Below are 22,473 nucleotides of genomic sequence, written 5' to 3'. Positions count from 1 at the left end.
GAGATCTTTTATCCTGAATAAATTCCTTCGCGTATTGATATCCAAATAACCGCTCAGGTAGCGATCGATTAAATCACTCAACAATTGCCTGATCACGATGAATTGCGGTATGTCCTCATCTGATGGTGACATTATGTTGCTTCATCAGCAATGATACTGGACCAAGAAATTCTTTGCCAGGATCAACCTGTAGCAGATGTGGCCATTGTAGACCACCTTGTGGTCCGGGTACTCGTTGATAAATTCGTTTAAACACAGAATCTACTTCAGCAGCTGTCTTTGTCAATAATGGTTCTGTTTCTTTATATCTACTTGCAACATCAGCGACAGTTAAAGCGTATTTGTACGTTTTTCTGTGTACAGTATCATGTGGTAAAACAGAATATCAGCTTGATGAACTTCATTAGGGACGCTGACATCGAAATACGCGTACTGAATTTGTTTCTGTGGTGGTAGGTAAATTTGCCATATTGCCTGTTTAGATAACCATTTAATAGCAGTAACGCGTGTAACTTTTGCTGCCTCGGCGAGTTTTCTAATCGCTGTGGCACCTTTCCAGTATCCTCTTGGGGAATAATAAATCGATTCCATTTATACATTACCAGCACCTAGCGCAAATTTTCCTTTCATCGCGGATCTTATTAACCAATTAGCTAGTGATTCTCTTATATTTTTATTTTTTATAGAATTTAACGCATGAATTAATTTCACATCTGCAATATGTCTGTCTTGTAGGTTTTTGCTTTTATATGCTACATCATGAACATGACACGCTTGATCAATGGCGTTTATTGGTTCCTCACCTGGTTTTGGCTGATCCTGATTGTCAAGCCTGATATCAAGTCGAGTACCAGGACCGCAATAATTATATCCTGGTAGATGTTTTTCTCCTTGGTATTTAGCAATATCACCACCATCTTTTTTAGGTAAAAAAGAAAACTTTTTTTCTGTTACATACTGCACATCTTCCATCATATGCCATTCTCGCATTTTTTGTTGTAACCGTGGATAGATCATTAGTTGGGGTTTTGGTTCTACATCGTAAACAATATAGATTCATATGTTTATATGATATGGATATAATTGATTTCTCAGCGGCAAAGAAACAAGAACCGGTCAAGCATTATCCGGCGTTACCGAATTTCATCAGAATGATTATAATAGGTCCATCTGGATCGGGTAAGACACAATTGTTACTTAATCTTATAATGAGATGGCTAAAATGGGATAAGTTGTATTTGGTAGCACCATCAGTTGATGATCAGAGATGCTACGATGTGCTTAAAGATTTTAATGAAAACGCGCGATTACTGGATGACGATGTCATTAAATTTATAACCGATATTGATGAAGCACCATCTGTAGATGATCTAGATGGATTTATTAATAATTTAGTTGTATACGATCATGTGATGCTGGACAAACAATCAGATCCAGCTAGAATATTTTCTCGAGGAAGACAGAAAATCACTGATGTGATATATGTGACACAATGGTATACACAAATACCAAAAGTGATCAGGGATAACTGTAATATTTTAGTTGTGTTTAATGGTGTAGACAGACATACGTTGCGCATATTCATCAGATTTGGTGTAGCAGAGATATGGATATCAATAAGTTTAGAAATTTCTTTTCACGAGCGTAAGCTACTCCACACGGATTTATAACGATACATTTACATGACCCTAGAACAAGATATCGTGTGGGTCTCGATAAAATATTTGGATGAATAGCAGCAGGGAGGGCACGACCTCAATTAAGACGTAATTGCGTAAACAACGTGCATAATGAACTAGAAAAAATCACCAACGACAATGGAGTAATACTACTTAGAAAAATTTCGGAGATATTTTCTCAGTAAAGTGTCGACGCTTTTTTAAATTTTGTCAACGCTTTTTATTTTTCGACCATTTGTAGGAAGGCTTATTCTCAACATTTGGATGCTCCTACAAAAAAGGGGGGGTTCACCCTCCCTGCTGCTCATGAAATTGAGAGTGTTTGGGCGGAAATTTCTCAAAATAATGCAAAATCATTCCTAGTTGGTTTCATTTATAGGCCACCTTCCTTCAAAGCAATTTGGAATGATAATTTTTTGAAACAAATAGAAAATGTTCTTTCACAGGAGAAAGAAACATATACTTGGCAATGTAAATAAGGACCTACTCAATACTCAAATAAGGAGTAACTGGATGGAATTTATTGAATCATTAGGCCTAGTCCAGCTGGTAAATGAGCCCACAATGGTAGCAGAAATATCAAGCACTCTTATTGATCACATTTACCAGACAATGTGGCTTATGTTAATGTACCAAATGTTGGTCTTAGTGACCACTATCCTACCTTTTTGACAAGAAAGGTTAAATGCAAGAGAAATAGGAAATATAAACAAAAACCTATCACTTACAGATCTTTCCAAAATTGAAGTAAAGAACAATTTCAAGATGACCTATATAAAGTTCCATGGAATATTATCCAAAATTTTGATGACATAGATGAAGCTCTGAGGGTGTGGACTGACTTATTTATGGATGTAGTCTCTAATCATGCATCACTGAAAGTACATTGAGTAAAGTATGAAATCCAACCTAACTGATTTACTACTGAAATCCTAGATACTATAAAGTCACGAGACCAATTGAAGGCTATGGGAAACCATGCACAATATAAAGTATGGGGAAATAACATAACAAGCATGATTAAAAAGGCTACACAAAATCTTTTTATCAATCAATGCTTGAAAACACAAAGAGCAACACAAACTCCATTTGGAAAGTCTTCAATGAACTCATTGGGGTAACATACAAAGATCAGACAAATAAAATTCACTCACTTCTGGTAAATGACACCAAAGTCACTGATGACACTGACATTGCAAATGTTTTCAATGATTTTTTCACTATCATTACCACTAAGTTAAAAGAACCTGTGGTAGAAAACAACTTTAATGAACTGAACAAATCCCTAAGGAGGTATGTTTCTCTATCCCACAGGTATAAAAACAAATTTATAAAAAAAATGTCTCAGTAAACTTGATACCAAGAAAGCTACAGGACTTGATCAGATTGGTCCACCACTCATTAAAACTTCTGCCACAGCTATTTCAGATAGCATAACATTCATATCAATTTAAATATTGCAACCTCATCTGTCCCCAAAATATGGAAAACTGCAAAAGTAATGCCTATGTACAAATCTGGTTCTAAGAATGATGCTGATAACTACCAGCCAATTTCAATACTACCAAATGTGTGAAAATTGATTAAAAACATGTCCATGTTATATTTAACGAAACACTTTCTGTTACACCCTAGTCAATCAGGCTTTAAACAGAAACATTCACGCAAGACTGACTTGATCTAACTGATAATTGGCTTCAAACAATTGATCAAACTTGAATAATAGGATCTCTATTTGTAGATTTCAGGAAAGTTTATGACATGGTGGATCATGAAATTCTTTTGAAGAAACTGAAAATATACCAGTGTGATGAAAGCACATTTATATGGTTTACTTGATACTTAAGTGAGAGAACACAACATGTTTATGTAAATAATGTTCTGTCTGAACCTGGAACAGTTAGATACAGAGTACCACAAAGTTCAATTCTAGGTCCATTACTATTGATATTATTTATTAATGGCCTACCATTTTTTTACTAAGGGACTCAATTTCATCTACGGATCTCTATGCAGATGACACAACATTGTCAGACATCCAAAACACAACGCATGAACTAGAAATTTCTTTACAGGATGCCCTAAACAAACTGGACAACTGGTGCACATGCAATGGCATGGTGGTAAATACTGGTGAAACTAAAATATTATTTATCTCAAGATGGCAAAAAAGAACAAATCTTGGTAGTGATGAACTATGTCTAACAAGGAAGGATACAAATTTACAAATGGTTTGTCATGATAGACTACTTGGTGTTCAGGTAGATAATAACCTATCATGGACTGAACATATCAAACATATCAGTAAAAAAGTTAATTCAAGTTTATGGCTTTTCAGTAGGAAAAGACATTTTCTCCCTGAAAGGTGCAGAAAACTATTTTATAACAGTTACATACAACCCTATTTAGACTACTGTAACACATTGTGGAGTAATTCAACTGATAAAGATATAGCAAAGCTAGCACATCTTCAGACAATAGCATTCAGGCTAATATCAATCCAGAAATAAAGCAAGGAAAATTTAACTGGTAAGTTAAAATTATTACTTATTAAAGACTGAATCCGGTCGAGAAAAGCCAAATTAATGTACAGGATATCCAATAATAGTGCTCCTGAATATTTACAATCACTATTCTAGTATAGGCTACCTGGTAATATTCCCCACCTGTGAGCCATGTCTACCAAACAATATAAAATTCCAAAACCAAATAAGGAGTTATTCAAAAAATGTTTCTAGTACTCTGGAACTTTGCTCTGGAATAGTATTCCGGTTGACATTAGAAATGCCAACTCTATTTCCTTCTTCCAAACCCAATATGTATAGTGGCTTCATAGGTACAGTTAAAATAGATAAATTCCTTTGTATGAAAGCCTAAAGATAGGTTAGCTAAAATCATTTCATATATAGGTATTAGCGATCTACGTTAGTGGCATACACATATTCAATACTGTTTGATGTAATACATTATTTTTATTTTTTGGGGCCCCGAGTGGTCTAAAGCGCTCACTGTTACGGATCACTGCCATCTGACCTGTCCGTGAGAAAGCTTGCCAGTAGCTTCTTGTGGGTCGGTGATTCTTTAATACTGGCCGCCATGTATAGCGTATCTTGTGCTGAAAAATAGGGTTAAACCCAACAGCAACATCAACCATTTTTATTTTTAAAAATACAAAATGGTAACAAAAAGTCTATGCAATCTTACTTTGGAGTTCAGCGATTAGACCTGACAAGATTGCAGATTTTTTATAAAATAATTAGACCTGTACACAATTCACATATCCATTTAAGTCTTGTAAAAGTAATACTATTCTTTTATTCTTCTGTTTTAAATATAATGCATGCCTTAATGTGTATTTCTAAAGCCCCAAAATATTTAAGGATAGTACTATATATGCACTATCATGATAAACATAAAGACTCAACAATCCTAAAATGTTTTATTTGTCCAGAATTTAGACTGACATGAAGGCTTGCAATAAAAATATTGTTTTCCTTCATATCTGATCTAACATTTTTGGATAAGAATTTAAATTGCCCAGTCTGCTCAACATTCAATTTTTCCAAATCTGAACTGGTGATTACTGCAAATGATTTTTGTAATAAAATTTTTACTTGATTCAATGGCAATTTTGAAAGTTCTTTAACTCTTTCAATAACTTTTAAGTATTCCTTGAGCATTTATTGCTAAAGCTAAAAAAATTATGTACAATATATCACAAAAGTATGAATAACTTGACAGGTATGTTGGCTACATTATAGAAAACCTCTTTCTGTATACACGGTATGTGTAGCAGCTGCCCATGAATCTGTAACTTGCACTTTGTACCAATACAATCAAAATACTGCATCCATTTACACACATAATTAAAACTTTGGTACTTCCATTTCCAAGGTGGACTTGCAAAGATTAATAATTGACGTAAATACATGATTGTTGTAAATGTTGAAATTCCCATGCTATCATGATTTTAGCTTTCAAGCTTTTTGTACCACATATATACAGGGATTCAGTATGTTTTATCTTTTAAACAAATTCCAGGAGATCATAAGTGTGGATCCAGACCGACAGAGGCAACTGTTCATACAGATGTTGCATTTCCACCTCAACCTTATTTTTAATGTATTGTAGCCAGGTTCAAGGCAGTGTGATGGTTATCACCCATTCCCCAACACAGGATTACCCGAATGGTGTGTGGAAAATGTAGGGAGATGTACACAAAACCTGGAATAGGTGTTGTGAAAGGCAGCTCTGCATATCACTTTTGTTGGTAATGAATATATCAAGTTTTGTTTAGAATGTATACTGTCCCTTAAAGCATTATTCCTAACATGCTTAAGAGTTTATTTAACGTAAGAAGTTTAGAGACGTTTAGTGAGACTGCTTACCAAATGAGGCATATGCTTAGATTATTTCTGTGCAACCACTGTGAAAGAGTATTAAAATTGTAAGCCATCCAAAAACAGACATGCATACATATGCAAATGGTAAGGATTTTTTTTTATATATATTTACAATCAAGTAGATTCTTTTCATTACCTGGTTTCAATGTGGGTACCTCACTATGCTAAACAAATCTAAGCTGATGATGATACAGGGATACAATTCTTATGTAACTATTATCTTCATCTGCAATCAGCCATGCCTATCTGATCCCAATGCAGGAGTCTCTGACTTCTTGAAACGCTCTTGGACAATACACTGGCTTCATCCCCTCCAGAGTTGCATGAATTTAAACACTTTCTTGCATGTACAAATTTGTATATAAATGAATACAACTGACTTCTTTATTTGATGTCTTGTAACTGCACATAATATTGCATCAAACAATAATGCTTTCATTCAGATTTTTTAACACCAGTCTATTTCTGCCTATAAACAATGTGGAAAAGAAGGTCATAAATAATCAATATAAAATGTTTTTAGTAATTGCAGATATAGTATTTTATTTTCAACTACTGATATTTACAGGATATTATATAAAGTGTAACCTGCCTTAGTAGACATCTCCATATATTAGACATTGTTTCATATTTGACACAAACAAATTCGAGAGATCTTCTCCCTCACTAAAACTAGAGTTGATAGTGGTTCTTGAGGTGCCAGGTTCTCCTGGAATCATCTTCCTTTAGTTCTCTTCTTCTCCGCATATCCTGCTATCCCTCAAGTCGACAGATGAGGGCTTTCTGAATAAGCTCCTTAATGTCGGGATATGTTTTATTTTTCTTGCAAAGGGTAGATGGACCATCTGCTGCTTTTTTTGTTGTAACATTGATGATACCTGTTTAAAGAAAATTTTATTTTCTTAACTTGTTTGACAAGCATCCCCATGCTAGCCCATATGAACTTTTCACGCAATATTAGAGCCTCATGACCAGTTCCCAAGGAGTTGTTTTTGTTCTGATTTGTTCAATCTACAGAGTACTAAGTGAGACAGGATGCATTTTTGCCGATTCCTTCAGAAGGCAGCATGTTTTTTCCATGTACAGGTATTAGCTAGTAATCATCGTGATGACACCATCATCCCCAAATGTCCTGAGAAAATTCCATGAACCCCATATATCCTTAATAAAGTGTGTCAGTCCCCTGGGAAAGTGTTATAGATATAATTGGATCTAATTATTAGACTTGCATTGCTCAAATCAAAATAAATATCCACTAGAATGATAACAATACAAATTACAAGATCTGTTTGCATGAAAATATTAAGATTCCTTACCACAGATATAAAAAATGACTTGTACCTAGTTTGTATCTAATACTAAGTTTTGATGACTTGTACATATGAATAATATTCCATTGGCTTGATGTCCAAGCAGGGATCATAATGTACAAACAATATATACAATTATTTCTAATTTCCTTTAGTGAAACAAACGTACACTATCTCCCCGTCTTTGTTTCTCATTACACCTCTGCCACTATGGATGTTGTGATACAAAGTAGTTAACTCCCTCCCAATTCTGTCACAGGAAAAGTGTATGAAAATCTCTAGGCACATTACATCAGGATGTGCTGATGAGAAACTTAAAGCTCAGCAGTGCTTCTGCAATTCTCAAAAAACATGTATCTTGTAACATGTGTCATTTATAATCTGCTAACAGATTAATACAATTATTAAATAATCATTACTGTTGGCAAATTTTGCATACATAAAATCTTTACTGAAGTGTTTATTGATAGGGTGTCATGGAATTGTTTATACCTGATGTGCATGTATTATACTTGAGCTTACCAAAGACTTGAGAAGGAGAGTCACTATACATGTATCATGAGCACCCATCTTATGAATGCAAACTTATTCAGATCTTCAAATGGTAAATATATACAGTAATCAATTCTTAAGCTGAGAATAACAGCATTTAAAGCAGTCTTCACATTTTTCTTTTAATTACGATGCAATTGCTGCAATCTTGAAATGGCACACCTGAAATTTAAGTAATACTCTGCTCTGTTTAGGAACCTTTGGTCCAAGAGTAACTGTGCCAAAATTTTCAGCACTTTGGCATCCTTCTTGGGATCAAGCCAAGGTTGTGTCCACTCTTCATTCTCCAACAAAGGTTAATGTAGACATTTATTAATGTCTTGGCCATGTGAGAGGATCTATTCATGTGTATTGGTGATGTGATGTAGGACACTTTTCCAGATACTCTGACAGAATGCCACAGTCAGTACCTATAGCACCTAAAGCTGGTCGCTTTTGTCATGGTGATCCCATATTGATAAGCCAACTTGATTTATATTCATAAAGTGAAAGCTGCATTGCAGATTTGGATCATAGTTAATGCAGCAGGATTTCAGTTTCGCTTGGATCAATGTTCCTTCAATATTCCACATTACACTGACATTTCAAATAAATCGTTTTTAATAGTAGAATTGGTAATGTATATTTTTGGATAAAATATACATTAAAAGAAATCGAAAGATAAGGATTATGCACCGTAATTTTGATTTCATACAAAAGTACACAGTAACAACTGTTTACACATATCTGTTTCAAATACAAGGACTGAAAACTCACCAAAAATTGTTCATAGCTGCTAGCAGTCTTGCACGAAAAGCAAAACTGGTTCATGATGTCTTGGGACCATTGTAATAAAGCCGTATTTTCCTGTGATTTCAAACATAGGAACAAGATACTGACATTTGGAGAACACTTTATACGAAGACACTGGCTTACCTGTCCAACAAATTCGTCATTTTACTGTCTGATGCCAGTCCTAACTCTTCCATCAATGCTCTCCATCGAACAAACTGGTCCCCAAGACGAATACTTGATAGGTCCCGTTCGGTTTCTGTGATACCTTTTCGACGTTTCTTCTCAGAAGGCGACAAGCTCAGGCGACCTTTATGTTGTTGCCACTCGCGTGCATCCGCCATTTTTGTTTATAGTAGATATTTAAATTAGGACCACGTGACTCATAACCCGCCCACTAGACAAAGATTACGTGCCCGTTTTTGTGGTCACGACTGGTTTCCGTAACAGTTCGTGACCTATAAGTCAATTAAAGCAAGATATCCTTTTGTAAATGTTATCAATACAGTGCTTTATAATAAATTTACTAGTAGTTGAAAGGTGTACAATAAAATATCTCAGCATCCATCCTACTGTAAGCATGACATCAAAATTGTACTGGATCAGTTCTACATTCAGATACAAAAAACCCTATGAACAGATCAACATTAAACATGTATCATTTGTTCTACACATTTACATGATAAGGTTTTTAAGCTTTTATGAAAGTATTGGAGTATTGTGCTTGTCACATTAAGCCAAGGGGTGCGTGTGTGTGAGGGAGAGAGAGGGTATACATATTGATAACGCTTGTATATGTATCTAAGTTCCCTAACGGAATTTAAAGAACCTTTCTCACGAAGGTAGCCTAATGGAGATGTATATAAATGACCTTTATGAGCACGCTGTTATAAACATAAAAAGACAAATTCCAACACAACATATATAATACACACAATGCAACCACTGAGTGAAATATCGATCAGCCGATCACATTTTTGGGGGGAATCTTACAAAACAAATCAAGTCCTTATGCAAAGATAGTAATAATAAAACTGTGATTTCAAACATAGGAACAAGATGCTGACATTTGGAGGACACTTTATACGTAAACACTGGCCTACCTGTCCAACAAATTCGTCATTTCAGTGCACGATGCCAGTCCTAACTCTCTCATCAATGCTCTCCATCGATCAAACTGGTCACCAAGACGAATCCTTGACAGGTTTTCGACGTTTCTTCTCGGAAAGCGACAAACGCGGGCGACCTTTATTTTGCTGCCACTCGCCTGCATTTGCCATTTTTGTTTATAGTAGATATTTAAATTAGAACCACGTGACTCATAACCCGCCCACTAAGATGATGTGTCCGTTTTTGTGGTCACGATTGGTTTCCGTAACAGTTCGTGACCAATGAGTTTCAATTAAAGTGGGCCTTCACAAAAATTCATTTTCTATCGTTTATTTATCAATTATCTAATTGAATCTTCACAAACTCTTGGTTTGTGTGAAATATTTCAGCTTGTGGGTTGACACGTTTCATTATTTTCATGATCTTTAGAACTCATACTATTAAAGACACTCTGCACTATTGTGCAGTTAATGGCCTGATTACAACACAAAGACTTTCTCATATATATATATATATATATATATATATATATATATATATATATATATATATATATATATATATATTGTTATGTGTTTAGGCTCGAATAAACAGTAACACAGAAAAAGTGAAAACAACAAGCTTGCAAAATTTAATAAGTAATATATTTCCCTGGCAAATTCTTTAAAAATGAAAACATAAGAACTTACGGTTTCAAGAATCAAATCCAAAAATAATCCAAAAATAATCCACGAATTAAATTGCAAAAGTCCTGATAATAAAATGTTCTGCTGAATTCAAGTTCGAGTCCCAACGAAGAATCCAAGATGTAAGGCAATGACGTAAGCCGTATCCTATACAATGTTTTCGTTTGCAGTTCCTTGTAAATAACCCTCATAATAATCAGAATAAAATTTGTTAAGCAATGTCTTTCCAGAAATTATACACGAACACTGTTCAAGAGAATAAAGAATTAATCCTTTTGAAATCCAACTGATCTGATGAAAATTATCTTAAAAACTCTGGCAACAACAAAGAAAACCACTGATACCAAGTGTAAAAGCCCAAAACTGAGAAATCTCTCTCTACCTATCTCTAATAAAATTAACAAATGCGTAGTTATGGAAAAACCAGAATTGTGAATTCACAGGGTGGGTGGGTGGGTGGGGGTGGGTCACGTACACCAAAAATGACCCTGACGAAAAGTAATCATTTTCTCTAGGAAATAAAAAAAAAATGTTTACATCTTAAACCCAAAGCCCCATCATGACCTTGACAACAACCAATCATTTTAAAATAAAAATAGAACTTTGTTTACTAATTTTGAATCAAGGTCCGTATCCAGGCCAACACATGGTGTTTATGAAAAGAATGATTCAGTTCAACCAATTTTCTGGAAAAATATCTCCAGTGAATAAATTTACATTACAATAGCATGTAAGAAAAATATTTAAAAAAAATTAAAACTGACAAACAAACAATCAAATTAAAGATATATTAAATCAGATATATATATATATATATATATATATATATATATATATATATATATATATATATATATATATATATTTCACTCCTCGCACTTGCAGAATATGGACTCTGAACGGTCATATTTCTATACATTTTTATTGTTTGATAATAGCACACACTATACCACACAAGAGTTTTGCAAGGTTGATTTATAGTATGTCATATTTCATTAATATTATTGCCACATTTCAACTCTGTACAGGCTTTCTGGATGACATGTAGCACATTGTAATGTTTGGAAAGTGAATTCATCCATTCAGTGAGTGGACTCCAATTGAGTGCTCTGAAGTCCCATGGTGGTAGTAATTCTTGTACACGCTGTACAACCTGCTCTAGATTAACTTGTACAACATCATTATTCTCCATCGTTTTCTCATACAAATGCTCTTCTTTTAGATAACAAGCAATCATGCTTATCAACATATCCGCCAGTGATTTCCTCTCAGTGACCCTCTTGGACGCTATGAAGTTGAGCATCTCGTTTATGTGCTCATTAACATCAGAAATGCGACCAGTTAGTATGCTTCTTTCAAGACAAAATGACACACAATGTTCCAGAGCATTAATTTTCAGACAACCTTCCTTTGGTATATAAAAGGCAAAAACGACATGTTCCCATCTTATGGGGTTATACCATGCGTAGCCGCTGTCAAGAAAGGATATATGCTGGTTTCCAGTGGAATGTGGCTTCCATGTCCATGTTTCCAACGTTGCATCTGGTTGAATGACGGTGTCAGCTTCAGAGAGTAGCGGACAGTTGTGAGTGTGAGGAGTTTCTGGAGGGCAGACAAGAATCGCGTGCATAATTTCCTGTTTGTAAGCGAATGTCCCAAGCTTTCTCATCTCTGGCTTAGGACAACTCTCACAGAACTGAGTTTTATATGCTTCTATCATGTCTCTGATGCCAAGGGTAAATTTACAATGCCCAAACAATGACATTGGCTGGAATGCAAGGGTATGAGCGATTTGAGATAGTACACATTCAGCTTTCAGTTCAGGTATATTTTGCATTAGATCTTGCACTCTACATTTGCTATTTGCCTTCATAAAGTCGATTTCTTTTTCCCCGTTTTTTAGTCCAAACCATACTAAACTCATGTGCCCTATGCCAGGATATAGATTTTCCTTTGCTTTAAACCCACCATCGTTTATTATAGAAAGCATGGATTTGAGTGATGTTGCATGTGTTATTTCAGTCACATGTATTTCATTATCAAATGTATACGTATTCCCACTGTATTTAAAGCCATCTTTTTCATATGGGTAGTTAGTTGGTCTGAAACTTGGAGGTGAAGATTGGAGCCATCTATCTGACTGAATAAATTCACCTAGCCAGAAATGTTCTTGTACCTTTTTTGTCCTGTCTATTTTCTGCCAGCCTGCATTCATCTCAGCCATATCAAGTGGAGACTAAACTTTATTAAATCTGTAGCATGTTTGTTACTGATGCATATACAAAATGGGTAATTTTACTTCGTGTACTTGTGTCAAACTAATAACGACCAGTCACTTCATGATCACCTTTTGTTTCATGGTCAGGAAATGAAGCCACTGTATTTAAATCCACCATTTCTAGGAAAAAATAAGAAATTAAAAGTTTATATGGAATTCACGAGATTTAACACAATGCAAGTGCTCTGCAAATATAAATTTCAAAATTTTACAAGTAATAAACACTTGTCATAAAATTTTGAATGTCACATTCATGATTAACGTTTTTCCCAGAGATTTCCCGCTATTTCATGTGCAATTGTCATTTACCATGCAACCTTGGAATGGACATTTTTGGTGGATAGTACACCGGTTAACTTGAACTAAAGAGGTAAGCTGCATTTGAACTGCATGTTTTTGCACAAAACAATAAAATGATTAAATTCTAGGTCACACATTAAACAGCTTGTCTTTGAATTACTGTATAATAAAACATACCTTTGAATCTTAGAGTTTGAATATTTGGGTTAAACTGACCTGCAATACATAGTGGATAGACTTGTATATTTTTCCATAGTAAATGAGTAATTGTTCGATAATTGGAAACATGTCTTCCTTGAAAGCTTGATCATTAATTTGAACTTTTACTTTTATATTGTAATACAAAATATTTTTGTCTGGCTTGCCAGAAACTTCACAAGATGAGAATGGCTAAAAGGAGGCAAGTTCGTGTTTCTGACTAGATAAAACGTTTGCTTATTGACATGTTCACAAAAGAAGCACGGGATCAGCCCATAAACCATGCCATGTGATACCACAACGTAATGTAGAATAAACTGATACCAATACCCAATTTCCAGTAAGAGATATATATTAGATCACAGAATATAAATTAAAATGACAACCAATTACATTGTCGAGTTTTGCATGTAGAATTAACCCGAAGATTGATATAAACTTATGTACGATGATCACTAATCAGCAGTGCAAATGACATGAAAATATGAATTTTATTAGAGGAATCAAGCAAGGCACCTGCTATTTTATCAGTAATGTGATGGATGCAAACTGTGCGATGGTATCTGCTTATGTTAAAAAAGGTAATAGGTCCATTAAGATTTACAATAAAGCCAAAACAAACATGATTCAAAATCAAATAAAACGGGGAGATAAAAAACTACTGCAAACACATACATAACCAGGGTAGAATCAGTGATTATATACATCACCTCTACTGTAACTAGTCCACAGTCAACATTATAAAGAATATAATGGAAAAGATACAATCACAGTAAAGTGGCACTGCAGGTGTCTGCAACTATTCTTTTGCAATTTATATCTTGACATTTGAACTTTTTAAGTCCATTAAATTCTGACATATCGGCTTTTAATTGGCAACAGTATGAAAACATAAGTTGAAAAGTACAAAGTCCAGAGGAAAGATTGCACTGGTCAACAGTGAAATCATTACTGACTTGAAAAGGCCCTAATCTGTAGTATTTTGGTGTGCCGAACACGAATATAACCGTGAAAAATTTGTATTGGCTCTCGTTTTGAAGATATTCATATACCTCATTTTCTATGTTTCACTGTGTAAATTTCTCCAGTAGGACTGCAGCAACATCCGGAATAATGATGTAACATTGCATAATACCATCATGCTCACATCATCCACAGTTGATTGCATCATTTTCTGATGCAATGCAATGCTAATGCCATGCGGCTGCTGAAGTAAGTTGACGTCAGCAGTGTACTATACATGTGTAGGCCTATTATACTAATGCCAGGCGGCTGCTGAAGCTGACGTAAGCAGTGTACTATATAAAGCCCAATCAGATAGGTTCAGCATTTAAAATATTTTAGACGTTGTGCGAGACAGTTCAAGCTACTGTTACATAAAACTTATTATTTTATCCATTTACGTACAATAAAGAACAGTAATGCCTCGAAAGTGTGTTAATACCGCGGACAATTTTTGCTATATTTGTGGGGAAGTGACATTTGCCAACCAGAAGAAAAGTATCAATTCTCAAGTGAAGAAGGCATATCATCTTTACTTCGGATGCAAGGTTGGTGACCAAGACAAGCCTTGGGCTCCGCATATATGCTGTGCTACATGTACAACACAGCTTTCACAGTGGTTGAATTGCAAAAGGTCATCAATGCCGTTTGCAGTCCCAATGGTGTGGAGAGAGCCAAGCAACCACCTAAATGACTGTTACTTCTGCTTGGTTCCTCCTCTTTCCGGCGGAATAACGAAGCGAAAGAAGTCGAGAATAGTCTACCCAAACATTCCGTCTGCATTGAGACCAGTTCCACATGGTGAGGGACTTCCTATTCCAGAACCTCCAGCAGAATATTCTCTTGATTCATCTGACGAAGACAAAGGTGAGTCGACCTGTTCTTCTCCTGGTCCATCAGCATGCAGTGATCCAGATTTTCACTGTGGTGCATCATCAACCCCACACAGAATAACACAGGAAGAACTAAATGACCTGATTCGTGATTTGGACTTATCAAAGAACAAGGCAGAATTGCTAGGATCAAGACTCCAACAATGGAATCTTCTAGAAGAAGATGTCACAATTACTGCATATCGAAAGCGCCACCAGCAATTGGAGCCTTTCTTCAGAAAGGAAAGTAATCTGATATTCTGTTCCGATATTGAGGGCCTCATGAATGCTTTAAAAATCACTCATGACCCACAAGAATGGAGACTATTTGTGGACTCTTCGAAACTGAGTCTCAAGGCTGTGCTTTTGCACAATGGAAACATTCTTCCATCTATTCCAGTAGCGTATGCTGTCCACATGAAAGAGACATACGATAACTTAAGGCAGCTACTGAATTCCATTGAGTATAACAAGTACAGCTGGCACCTCTGTGGTGATTTGAAGGTAGTTGCCCTTTTAATGGGACTGCAGCAAGGATATACAAAATACATGTGTTTCTTATGCGAGTGGGATAGCCGAGCAAGGGAAATGCACTACATGAGGAAGGAATGGACTCACAGGCAGAATGTAGCCATTGGAGAGAAGAATATCCAACACCCAGCTCTGGTTGAGGCTCAGAAAATCTTGCTACCACCCCTTCACATCAAACTAGGTTTGATGAAGAACTTCGTGAAAGCCATTGACCGGACTTTGCCAGCATTCCGATACCTGCATGAAAAATTCCCTCGACTCAGCGAAGCAAAGATTAAAGAGGGAGTTTTTGTGGGTCCTCAGATTCGAGAGCTTTTCAAAGATGATCGGTTCAACAACTTGCTGGAAGGTGACGCGAAACAAGCATGGAATGCTTTTCGCCTAGTTTCTACAAACTTCCTCGGAAATGTTAGGGCAGAAAACTATAAGGAACTAGTAGAAGACATGTTGATGAAGTATAAGAAACTTGGCTGCAATATGTCTCTAAAGATTCACTTCCTTCATTCCCATTTGGATTTCTTTCCTAGCAACTGTGGTATTGTTAGTGATGAACACGGCGAACGTTTTCATCAAGATATCGCAACAATGGAACAAAGATACCAGGGAAAATGGTCCACTACAATGCTGGCTGACTATTGCTGGACACTCCTCAGAGATGCTCCCGAACAGCTGTACAAGAGACAGGCGAAGAAATCTAAGATGTAGTCAATGACTTGATTTTTTATAGGTAGGCTATTACAGTTGACCTTTTACTATTGGAATGCATTTCGTTATGTAAACATTAATTTCTTGCAGATTACAAAAAAACTAGAGCCAATTTTGCAATTTGACTGTCATATTCGTGTTCAGCACATAAAAATTGATAAGAATTGACTAATTTTATTTCAGTAACATGACTTTTGTAAAAATTTGTTGTCCAGTGTTGTTTTCTCTTTCCCCCCTTGTATTGCGGATTGAAAGTAGAGGCATTCAAGGGAAATTTAAGGATCGGATGGAAACAAATGCAGGAAAGGATTTTTTATACTTTTTAAATACAGATTCACAACAACAAAAAAATGTATGCCTCATAAAATGCAAAGTAGGAAATAAATTCGGCAAGGAATAATATGTGTGTACAGTATGTAAAATTGTTATCCGTATTTTTTGTTTCAAAACAGCAGCACATTTTATGCCCAAAGGAATGATTTTGACTTTGTTCAGTGTGCTTTTTAATGTTTAAAAAGTGCATTTCATTTTCGGGTGTTTCGGAACCGGTTCTCTTCATCTTGTATATGAAGGAATCTGACATGTATAACATTGATAAGTTTTAGAAGATTAGAAAAATTCTAATTTTGAATTTCGACGAATATTGCTCAGTAAAAAATTTTCAGGAGTTCAAGGTACAACCATTGCTTCCTTGATTGCCAGTTTCATTTAGGACAAAATATACATTATTCAAAGTAATTTGGCGAAAATCAAATATCTTAATGATAATTCATTTAGGAGGAATAGTTACAGTAAGATGTTTGAGACAACCATTGTAGTTCATAAACTATTATTGCAGGGGATAGTTTATGGTGTGTATGCATGAATGTATTTGCTCTCTGTCATCTCAACGACTGTCAAGTAAACATTCTTCACAAGGTGGTAGAATCATTATTTGATCGTGAAATAGAGAAATATTTAATCAATGTTGCACTTGCAGCACATTTTTTATAAAAGCGACAGATTTCCGATGGTCTAAATTTAGGGATAACAGCCAAATTTAAAATTTCATCTCAGGCTAATAAAGATGGTATTTTTGAGAAGGTCAAATCATCAGAAATAACAAATTAGCTAATAAAGTGTACTTCTTCTCATCGTAGTTGCTCATAGCAAGTGCAAAGAACTTATTTTATTGCCTGCAAAAAAAGGAATTCTCCAAAAAGTGAGCATTTTTTTGTACAGTGTATAGATTGGAAACAAATCCAGTAATGGAAATTTTTCGGGGGTTAATTAATGAAGCAGTCACTAGAGAATATAATCAGATTGTTCTTGAGGCATAATTTACAAATGTATGTGGTATATAAAAGGAAATTCTGGGGAAATGTGCATCGGCCAATCCAGAATTTGCAGGTTTAATTACTCAGAATTTACAATTATGAGTAATGTCCAATCCAAAAGCCTTATTATGTGTAAAGCTTGTTTTTATTTGTGTTTTATTCATGTGAAAGTGAAAAACAAAAGGGATTGGTAACATTTGCCTCCTTACTTTTCAAAAGAAATATATAAGAACAATGTAATAAGAAAATCCAGGTATTTATTCCTTTTAAATGTCTACCTGTATTAGAATGTGTTTAGACTAATTCATCTAAAAATTTTGTTTTTATGACTGAAAGCCTACATAAAATATTTATTTTTCTCTAATATTTCCTGTGAAAAGTTAAATACAGTACTGTATATACTTTTTATTTATATTTATTTATTTTGCAGTTGCTTTATTGCATAGGTGGATTGTGCTGGCATTCTTTGTTATAATAATATTAACTTATTTTTTAAACAGTGTAAAATTACAATAAAATCACTGACAAATGAAGATGTTCATGCAGGGGCTATGGTTGCTACAGCAGCCTGAACTGTGAGTAACCTTAAAAACTTCAAAAGTTTCTTTTAAATTATTACTGGTGTGTGTGTGTGTGTGTGTGTCTTATTCTTCAAACAGAAAACAATCACCGTAATCTGTGAAAATACAAGTATAAATTTGTATTAATCTTTATTTTACTACTAGATTAATTTCATATCCAAAGGTATCAAACAGGCTTTTATACTATTTTATAGCAGTAATAATAAAAACAAACAGCCGGTTACAGGTAGCGGTAGCAACGACATTTATATTCACTGAGTATATAGCTGCTACCAAAGGAGTCTGACGTTTTGTCAGTAAAGTACCTTACAATAAATCACCTGAATGTACTATAAACATATGTATATTTATTATATTGATAAGGTGATTTCGTGTTGTCACAGATTTTGTTGTACTTTATTGATAAAATGTTAAACTCGGTGTTAATACCGCGACAGGTACTCAAGGGAGAGAACTGACACATTTCCGGTTAAAGATGAGACGGAGAGTATGTTATAATAATAATAATGAGGACTTTGTATAGCGCCTAATCTTTAGAAGCTCTAAGCACTTTACAATATTAGACAACACATATAAGATTAAAAACATCTAATGATATGATTACACAAACAAACACCATGAAATTAAAAAACAAAAAACATGCTGAGAATATTTAAGGTAGGAAACATTATTAGGTCTTTAACTTTGTTCTTGCAGTCGAAATAAGTGAGTTTTGACCTTATTGTAATACAACCTTATTCCCACGAAACGAAGATAAGTACCACAATATTCTTGGCACATTCTATATTTAGATACATAAATAAAACCTCTCACGCGTGAAACCCTCCAAGATCCACATGTTTTGTGGATTTTTCATGAAAATATTCTCTGAGCCATATCAAATTCTTACCAATAACGTCAAATGCGGATGACTGTACCGGACGCGGTTATGGGAGAGGTTTGGCAAGCTAAAAATATTAACGGAAAAAGGTCTATAGTTCAACAGTAAAAGCCAACAGGTTTCCTTTACGCAGGTAATCACGTATCATTTTCCCCGCTATTCATGAAATGATCCGATCAAAATTAAAATAATGGAAGCCCCGTAAAGTGGGGTACCCTCTGTATACAAAAATATTAAGATGGTGGTACTCGGCCCGACTGAAGCAGCCTCTAATTACGTTGTTATTGCTACTAAATTTAGAGTGAAAATATAAGAGAATTTACATGTCTCAATTTAAATCATAACATCCTGATAGAAGTGAACGAGTTTAGGCACAGGAGTCTGACGTTTTCTCAATAAAGTACGATGAAATCTCTGACAACACGAAATCACCATATCGGTACTATAAATTAACACAAGTACTGAAGTAGTGCAAGCGTGACCCCAACCCTCCGCTCGATTCGACTTTTGTCAAGCGTCTTTTATAGCTTCAGAATCGCCAAAAGTCTGAAAAGTTACATATATCCATTCAAAATATAGTAACGTACCAACGCAAAACTCTCGGACGACAAGTGCATGAATCTAATCCGGCAATTAACCTTTATTTTCATCATTACGGTCACAAAGCCTTTCTAAAGGACACTATCAGGCGGAATGAGCCGATTTCACCAGATTCTACCCTGCAGCAAATAAGCGTCAATGTCTAATATTCGTACCGATCACGGAGGAGAGTCTGTGTTATATTTTAATACTACCGAATCCAGCATCCGTCTCGGGTCTAATATTAGAAGTGTGATGACGTCATCAGCTGTCATTTCTAATATCTTAACTTTAACTAGATATTTGTATTAATGATATTTATGTAAAATTATCATATGATACAACCTGAAATAAAAGGCAAGTTAAACGTTTTATTTTGTGAAATTACTTTCAAAGTGTTATTCATCCCGGGGGGCCCCGAGTGGCCGAGTGGTCTAAAGCGCTCACCGTTACGGATCACTGCCAACTCACCTCTGTCTGCGTCGGTTCGAGTCTCAGATTCGGCTAATGTGGTTATGTGAGAAAGCTTGCCAGTAGCTTCTCGTGGGTCGGTGGTTCTTTCCGGGGGTTTTCCGGGTTTTTCCTCCACCATTAATACTGGCCGCCATGTATAGCCTATCTTGTGCTGAAAAATGGCGTTAAACCCTACAACAACAACAACAACAACAATTATTCATCCCGTGGCAGAATCCGCTACTTCCGCATGATGGTGTTATCTGTTCAGAAAGTTTATTTTATATTTCTCCCGGGCAAGGGTACATTTTGTTGTTACCTGAATACACAATAAAAGTACCATACTCAAACACATTTGAACCAAGTTTAGTATGACCAGCACACAATCTAAACCCTGATATATGTTGAGAAATTGTAGTTACATGTTAAGATAGTAACTTCAGGGAAACGAGTTATACTTACTATTTTGTCGCTGTGATGTAGACAAATACCAAAGTCAGTTTGGGCACTTCTACTTACATTTATACTGAGCGACAGGATTCCTAATGGTTTAAATTTAGAAAGGTCTGTTAGAGTATTTCCATTTCTAAATATAGATGCCCATTTAAGGTCCAACGAGTCTCGGCTTGTTCTTGGCTTTATAATTCCTATCGGATTCCTAATCGACTACATTTATAAAGTTCTACTAGGGTAATTCCGTTTCTAAGTTTGGAAGCCAATCCCTGGTACAACGAAGATATGCATGCTCTTGGTCTTAAACTTCATCGCCTGTCATCTGAGCGATAGGATCCTCAATGGTCTAAATTAAAACCCGTACGCCGTATACCCAACTATGTCAGGTGTTAATTTCAAACTTTTTGCCTGCATAAACTTTACAATGGTAGCATTTATTGTGCTTTTGTCAGTGACCTAGCTAGAGATGCATCCAAAGGCGCATAACGAACAAATGCAAGGTTTTAAAGTTCATTGTCATCCTTTCAGAAGAAAATTGTTTAGCTACATGGTACATAATTGTTGATCGACCACATATACTGTTATGTTAATTTAATTAGTGTTGTGTGTTGGCTTTTGACCATGACTACATATTCAAATGTCATTTTGTAAACAAAATATTGCTTAGCTTATTTTTGTGTATGATTGTAGATCAGACGTTTCAAACCTTGCATCTGGTTTCATAACAGGGTCATCAGACAGTGGAAGGCACGTGTGAGTTCCTGGAGTAGTCAGGAGGGCCGATAAGAATTACGTGCATAATTTCCTGCTCGTAAGCGAATGTCCCATGCTTTCTCATCTCTGGCTTATGCCAACTCTCACAGAAATTAGTTTTATATGCTTCTAGCATGTCTTTGATGCCGAGGGTAAATTTAGAATGTCCATACCTTGATATTGGCTGGAATTCAGGGGTGTGAATGAATTGAGATTTAGAACTTATAATTTCTGCTCTTTCTGTTTATGTTTTAATGCAGCAGAGAGTGAACTGTACTTTTGCTGTTCTTCACACGATCTTTTTCCTTTCCCCCGATTTTCAATCCAAACCATACGGGGCCGTCCATTTAGTACGTACGCATGGAGGGGGGGGGGAGGGGCTTAACCCATATGCATACGCTTGCGTATATGGGGGGTCTACTATTAATGTACGTACGCATAGGAAACGGGTGGTGGGGTGGGGTGGTGAAACCTAGATAATAATTTGTGTAATACGTAACCTGTTCGACTGGGTTCAGTCGGCGTTTAAATTTTAGCAGACACTAGACGAACTATTTCAAGTTAGGCGGCTTATTTCTTTGATGCAGCCAGACATTCAACCTCGGTCGACTGTTTTATCAAACACGTCAATATTATTACTCCTTGATCGTTTCTGCGTGGATTAAATAAAGGCCGCGTCAAGCGTATGTACGCAGGTGGGGTGTACAAAAGTACGGATGTGTAAAGGGGGGGGGGGAGGGGTCAAGCGTTGCCAACTTTTTGCGTACGTACTAAATGGATAGTCCCTACCAAGATATGCCAGGATAATTTTTTTCTTTTGATCTAAACCCACGTATTTCATTTTCAAATGTATAACTTTTCCCACTGTATTCAAAGCCATCTTTATGATAATGGTAGTTAGTTGGTGTGAACTTCGGATGTAAAGATGAGTGCCATGTATCTGACTGAATACATTCACATATACAGAGAAATGTTCTTATACGGAATCAATTATATATATTTGCTGCCAGTTGTTATTAATCCAAGCCATATCACGTGGAGGCTAACTTTTATGAAATCTG

The 22,473-nt window shown here is 35.6% G+C and overlaps 1 protein-coding gene across 3 annotated transcripts in view; it reads right to left on the bottom strand.

Moving 5' to 3' along the window:
- LOC149796535 (uncharacterized) overlaps positions 1-22,473 on the bottom strand; it is an 81,836-nt gene that overhangs the window by 53,445 nt on the left and 5,918 nt on the right. The window contains exon 2 of one of the 3 annotated variants that reach the window (XM_089961228.1): positions 10,444-12,909. The exons of the other annotated variants lie outside the window; for them this stretch is intronic. Coding sequence (XP_089817354.1) covers positions 11,497-12,735 — 1,239 coding nt within the window. The 5' untranslated portion in view covers positions 12,736-12,909 and the 3' untranslated portion in view covers positions 10,444-11,496. Of the gene's footprint in view, positions 1-10,443; positions 12,910-22,473 lie in introns of those variants that run through there. 3 annotated transcript variants of the gene reach the window in all.

This window comes from Sinohyriopsis cumingii, chromosome 6, assembly GCF_028554795.1.
Source record: "Sinohyriopsis cumingii isolate HCF-2022 chromosome 6, ASM2855479v2, whole genome shotgun sequence".
In the NCBI taxonomy this organism is placed as follows: domain Eukaryota; kingdom Metazoa; phylum Mollusca; class Bivalvia; order Unionida; family Unionidae; genus Sinohyriopsis; species Sinohyriopsis cumingii.
The sequence above is the reverse complement of the archived record's forward strand: the minus strand, read 5'-3'. Positions and strand labels throughout refer to the sequence as shown.